This window comes from Otolemur garnettii, unplaced genomic scaffold (genome assembly GCF_000181295.1).
Source record: "Otolemur garnettii isolate 467f Iridium unplaced genomic scaffold, OtoGar3 scaffold00169, whole genome shotgun sequence".
Classification (NCBI taxonomy): Eukaryota; Metazoa; Chordata; class Mammalia; order Primates; family Galagidae; genus Otolemur; species Otolemur garnettii.
Window position 1 is genome coordinate 60,201 of NW_003852564.1, and position 5,318 is coordinate 65,518.

Consider the following 5,318-nt stretch of genomic DNA (forward strand, 5'->3'; position numbering starts at 1 on the left):
ATATATATATACTCATACTTTTTAAGGAGTTAGTTTTTAAGTTCTGAAGGAACTTGCCTGAAAATGAGATTTTAAAAGATGTTAAACACACAGAAGGCAGATTACATATTCCCTGCACATTGTCTTACCCTTTCTTCTACCTTTCTGATCCTTTTATAGGTAGTTACTTAAAATTTTTATTCTATATTTTCTCTATTTTACAAAGTCCTATCTTCTCCCTCTTTTTGGACATTATAAATAAAAGAGAGAGTCAGACATGCCTGTAGTTTCAGCTACTTGGAAGGTGAAGAGGGAGGATTACTTGGATCCAGGAGTTTGAGGTGTCAGCTTGGGCAACACAGTGAGATTCCATCTTTTTTTTTTTAATTAGCTCTATTTTCTTCCCCCTACTTTCTGCTTTAAAGCACTAATACTGCCAGTAGAGGCTTCTAATTGGTATAAACTTACTGGTGGGTAAAGAAAAGAGCATTTCCACTTCTTCTTTGACTCCTGTTAAATTTCTGCTTCCCTGATCATAATGGGCGAGTCACAAGACTCTTGCACATAGCTAACACCATGAAGAAATGGACAGTAAGTAGCTTCATTCCTGTTCAAAGGTAAAATTTGAAAGAAATGAAATCCTAAGTAATTGGGTACTCATCTAAAAAAAAATCAAAGGAAATTGTAAATGGAAAGTATATTAGAAATACTGATATCTTCTTTTTATTCATTAAATACATAGCTGTGATATATACCATTCTGTACTTAGTGCTATAAGGGAGATAATGAAGAATAGGACAGAGTACCATCTCACATACTATATATGTAAATTATACGTATCTTGAGAGGCATGAATGAGAGAATTATTAGTGAAGAATTACTTTCTGGCATAAATGTTTAAAGACAAAGGCATTTGTATAAATGGCCCTATTTACCCACTTTCTCTGTAGCACTAGGCCTGTTGTGTCCAATAGGAGATGTTATAAAATACTTAAGAAATTTTTTGATTTAAAAGAAGATAGAAAAGACCATGAAAATTAGGAGTCACATACAAACCAGGATGTGATATGATAAAAACCAGGAAAGTAATTTGCCAACTTAATACTGATTTTGTCTCTGGGAAAGCTTTTCTTTTTCTTTGGCCATCCACCTCTGTTTTCTGCAAGATCTCTGAAAGCTCTTAATGAATAACCATTTAAAAATAACAGCCATTCTGTGCTCATTGCTATAAGGGACACAATAAAGAATCAGAGTGCCACTATTTATATTTTTGTGATTATGTACATTGGAGACATAGAAACTTAGGTTATTTTTTATTTTAATTTTTTTTTTTTTGAGACAGCACCTCAAGCTGTCACCCTGGGTAGATTGCCATTGCATCACAGCTTACAGCAACCTCCAACTCCTGGGCTTAAGCGATTCTCTTGCCTCAGTCTCCCAAGTAGCTGGGAATACAGGTGCCTGCCACAATGCCTGGCTATTTTTTGGATGCAGCCATCATTGTTGTTTGTCGGGCCCAGGTGAACCTGCCAGCTCAGGTGTATGTGGCTGGTGCCTTAGCTGCTTGAGCCACAGGCACCGAGCCTACATAGATAATTTTTTTTTTTTTGGAGACAGAGCCTCAAGTTGTCCCCCTGGGTAGAGTGCTGTGGCATTACACACCTGGCTACTTTTTGGTTGCAGCCGTCATTGTTGTTTGGCGGGCCCGGGCTGGATTTGAACCCGTCACCTTAGGTGTATGTGGCTGGCTTAGCCACTTGAGCCACAGGCACCGAGCCAATAGGTTATTTTTTAATAGCAGAGCCACCTTCTATTTCCAGAGAAGATAGCATATGGTGTTCTAAAAGTTAATTTGACTATACCATCCCCTTTCCTGTTGAGGAATGTTCTTTTAATTTCTTAAGAAAAATAATTTTGGAAATGCTGCTTTATAAGAAAATAAATTAAGGCTGGGTACAGTGGTTCCTGCCTGTAATTCTAGAACTTGGGAGGCTGAGGTGGGAGGATTGCTTGAGGATAGAGTTCAAGACCAGCCTGAACAAGAGTGAGACCCTGTCTCTACAAAAAATAGAAAATTAGGCGGGTGTTGTTGGCATACACCAGTAGTTTCAGGTACGTGGGAGGCTAAAGCAGGAGGATCACTTGAACCCAGGGATCTGACATTGTAGATGGTGCAGCTGCACTCAAGCTGGAGTCATAGAGTGAGATCCTGGCTTCAAAAAAAAAGGAAAAGAAATCAAGCCTTTGGGGGACAACTTTTCTATTAAGTTAGGTTTTCATGCTTCAACTTAGGAGATGGTGAAGATGTTAGCTTTTGTACACATAAATATTATTTGAGAAATGAAGCTATATTCTAACAAGGAGACCAGTTAGGATTTTTTATTAAGAATAGTTAAATTTTTTTGGCTCAGCACCTGTAGCTCAGTGAGTAAGGCAACTGAGACTGGTGCGTTTGAGCCCAGCCTGGGCCTGCTAAACAACAATGACAGCTGCAACAAAAAATAGCCAGGCGTTGTGGCAGGCCCCTGTAGTCCCAGCTACTTGGGAGGTGGAGGCAAGAGAATCACTCAAGCCTAAGAATTTGAGGTTGCTGTGAGCTGTGATGCCATGGCACTCTACCAAGGGCAACATAATAAAACTCTGTCTCAAAAAAAAGAAAAAAAAGCCAGTTAATTTTTGCCAAAGCAGACATCTTATTAATTAGAATTACCGGAATGAAATCCTAGAATATATCTGTGCATTTTGAAATAGTAGTTAAGATACTTTATTTAGATTAATTATATAAAGAGCTAAATTAATCTTTGCTAATGAAAGAATAGCATGACATTCGAAATTTCAGGTGTAGGATAATCACAAATCAGTAATAGTATGTTTAATGTGAAAATGCAGCTTTCTTAAATATTCCCAACCTCTTCTTTGAGATTTTCCTTCATCTGTCAGCATTCATCCATTTGTGCTAAGGATTTAAGAGAACTCATTTCAGACATAGGCTCTCTTTAGTGCAGAGAAGCATAACCCTTGCTTTTTCATTCATTGTGGATGCTCGACTGTGAGAGAGACTTAACATCAGAAGTGAGAAACAAAAGGGAAGGGTTACAAACATTTATTAGACATACAAAATAATCATTTGGAAGTTTTTTGTTAGCTTTATACCTGCATTTGAGATAGGAAAATTGGAACACTCATGATTAAATTCTAGTGAATTAACTGGCTCAGTGCAATAAAATGTGCTTAATATTTTTCTTTTCCTCATTAGAGCTCAAAGCGTTTCTCAAATAGATTACCAGATCCTCCTTAGTAAGTAGGTAACAATCCTGTAGAACAAAAAATAAAAAAGTTTATACTAGGATTTGTTCCTGTTGCTATATTAATGGAAATGGTTAGCAATTTGAGGCTCTGTCGATGTAATAATAGATTAATAGTACCTACCTTGTGTTGCACATTAAGGTTACTACCAACTAATGGCTATAGTCTAAAATTGAAGAAATGGTTTTAATGCTCCTTTTTTAAAAAGTTACTTATTTATTTTTAAAAAGAGATGAGGTATCATTCTGTCACCCAGGCTGGAGTGCAATGGCTCTGTCGTAGCTTGTTGTTATCTCCAGCTCCTGGACTCAAGCAGTTTTCCTGCCTCAGACCCCATGTCACTAGGACTAAAAGTGCATGTCACTGTGCTACTCATGCCTGGCTAATTTTTAAGAGACAAGATTTTGCTATGTTGCCCAGGCTGGTCTTAAAACACCTGAGCTCAAGTAATCCTCCTGCCTCAGCCTCCCAGAGTGTTAGTGTTATAGGCATGAGCCTAGCCTGATGCTCCTTTTAAAAGCAACTTATCAAATACGCTGAGTATATTAATCCACAAAGTAGTGTCCAGTTTAATGCATAATGTGTTATCAGAATAGAGTCTGTTAATCCTGCTTCTGTTATTTTTCCTATTTTCAGTGTACGGTTTCTGTATCTTATTTTTTCAGTTGGCCGAAAACCAAAGACCCAGCAATCACCAATTTCCAATGGGTCTCCTGAGTTAGGTATAAAGAAGAAACCCAGAGAAGGAAAAGGTAATTTGGGGAGGGCTGTTTTGGAGGTGAGATGATTTTATTTCAGTCAGGCGACATTTTTACATTTGTAAGAAAATTATTTCTAGGGCGGTGCCTGTGCCACAGTGAGTAGGGCGCTGGCCTCACGTACTGAAGGTGGCCAGTTTGAACCTGGCTTCGGCCAAACTGCAGCAAAAATAATAGCCAGGCGCTATGGCTGGTGCCTATATTCTCAGCTACTCAGGAGGCTGAGGCAAGAGAATCGCCTAAGCCCAAGGGGTGGAGGTTGCTGTGAGCTGTGACGCCATGGCACTCTAACTGAGGGTGACAAAGTGAGACTGTCTCTAAAAAGAAAAGAAAAGAAAATTATTTCTAGTACATGCACATATGGGAGTATTGTCTCTGATAGTAGTTCTATAAAAGATGTTTCAGTATCACCTGGAAGCTTCATCAAAATATTTAGCTCCAGTACCTACTCCACAGAGCTTCTATAGCCATTTATATTCTATAGGCATTTATATTTCAGAAAAAAGTCTTAAGGACAATCTGATGCACATCTTTCTTAGGAGATGTTGCTTTAGGGGTTGCGTATATGAATAATAGTGCTCATCTTCACATAGAGCCACTTACAATTGAAAGAGGTTTATAATTAAGACTTGTTTCTGTTACATAATTTAACTGTTTAGAAGCAATGCAAAAATTTAAAGCAAGTGGGATTTAATTTTCCAATTGACAAATTTCAGTCATGTCAGTCACAGGACAGAACAAACTTAACAGTGTTTTTGCTTTAGAATTTGTATGTCTTTGTTGCAATAAAAATAGCAACAAGCCTCCCCCATTCTGTTCTTTCTTAAGTTATTGGGTAAAAATTATTCAAAGTAATGTTTCAGTGTTGGCTTTAGATGTGTTCTGTCTGACAATCTGATGACTAAAAATTTATCACTTCAGTGAATAAATGTTTTCAGACCAATGTTCAATGATTGGATAAATTTTATGTTAATATATTCAAATGTATTCCTTTCTTAGCATGCCGTCTGACTTACATATAAGAAATTTGGTATTCATTTAGACAACAAAACAAAAATAGTTACATTGAATATTTACTCAGGAACTGAGGACTCGGTTTGGGAAAGATTTAGGATATTTTTCTTATTTCCTTATCATTTTCTAATTTCCTGGTCATTTCATATTCCTGACATGTTCAGGGGTTTAACCTTTTAATTTACACCAAAAACTTTAACTTACATAGTACTGGTGAATATTAGAAAGCTAATCTGTAAATATATAGTCTTTTTTTTTTTT

General features: G+C 37.1%; 1 protein-coding gene across 1 annotated transcript in view; it reads left to right on the plus strand.

Moving 5' to 3' along the window:
- Window positions 1-5,318, plus strand: part of ELF2 (E74 like ETS transcription factor 2) — a 29,226-nt gene that overhangs the window by 15,925 nt on the left and 7,983 nt on the right. The window contains exons 3-4 of the mRNA XM_023519284.1: window positions 3,259-3,276; window positions 3,882-4,037. Of these exons, the coding sequence (XP_023375052.1) occupies window positions 3,259-3,276; window positions 3,882-4,037 (174 nt within the window). The remainder of the gene's footprint in view (window positions 1-3,258; window positions 3,277-3,881; window positions 4,038-5,318) is intronic.